This window comes from Perkinsus marinus (genome assembly GCF_000006405.1).
Source record: "Perkinsus marinus ATCC 50983 genomic scaffold scf_1104296935568, whole genome shotgun sequence".
In the NCBI taxonomy this organism is placed as follows: Eukaryota; Perkinsozoa; order Perkinsida; family Perkinsidae; genus Perkinsus; species Perkinsus marinus.
The window spans coordinates 1-930 of record NW_003214375.1 but is presented as its reverse complement, the minus strand read 5'-3'; the positions used below and the strand labels follow the sequence as shown (position 1 = coordinate 930).

Below are 930 nucleotides of genomic sequence, written 5' to 3'. Positions count from 1 at the left end.
TTTACGAGTTGATTCACGTATTGTTTATAATTGGTTAAATGTAGAACGTCGCCCTCAAATTCATGGTCTGCATGAAATGTTGGCTAAGAGTCGTATTTCATTACTCAGAGATCTTCTCCGGAGTAATTCTCTTTCTCTCCAGGTGGAGTGGATTGGGACATCTTCCAACTTGGCAGATGTGCCCTGTAGAGTTCCACCTAGATGGATAGTTGAAGAACATCAACTTGGAACTCCACAATTGGCTGCCATTGGTGCTACGTATAATTTGGAGCCAATTATCTCTTTTGGTAAACTTCTTCATCATCAACAACGTGATGATGAGCTGCGAGATATTTATACCATGATAAGAGATGGACTCCCATGTGCACGGTATTTACCTACTGGTTATCGCAAAATATGGGAGCAATTGTGTATTAAGGATGGTTTATTATGCCGTTCTTATTCACTGCCTGGTTATCGTAAAGTAACTGTTCCGTTACTACCTGACAACCTTCATCTTCAAGTCCTTCGACATGAACACTCACATCCCACTGGTGGTCATGTGTCTTGGGATAGGTTGGTTGGTCGTCTACGTGCGAAGATTTATTGGTTGACAATGAACCAAGATGTTCAACGCTTCTGTGCTACTTGTAAGTACTGTATTGCAGCTAAAGCTCGCACTCCAGTATCTCAGCAGTTGGCTCAAACTGAGATTGGTAGTCCGTGGGAAGTAGTTGTAGTAGACGTCCTTAAGATGCCAATGGATGCTTCTGGTAACTCAATATTGGTTACTGCTTCTGATACCTTTACAAAGTGGGTTGAAGCCAGAGTAGTTCGCAGGAAGATGCTTTCAGTGTGATTGAAGCACTAGTAAGTATGTTTACTTCCCTGGGTCTACCAAGCTACATCAAGACTGATCGTGTAGTGTTTTCGATCTCATGTGATGCAGCA

At 42.4% G+C, this 930-nt stretch overlaps 1 protein-coding gene across 1 annotated transcript; it reads left to right on the top strand.

The window, feature by feature from the left end:
* Window positions 1–419: 419 nt before the first annotated feature.
* Window positions 420–838, top strand: Pmar_PMAR015063 (hypothetical protein; the record flags this gene model as incomplete). Its single annotated transcript, XM_002783881.1, has 2 exons — window positions 420–463; window positions 556–838. The coding sequence occupies 2 exons, from the start codon at window positions 420–422 to the stop codon at window positions 836–838; spliced, it is 327 nt and encodes a 108-aa protein (XP_002783927.1).
* Window positions 839–930: the final 92 nt, after the last annotated feature.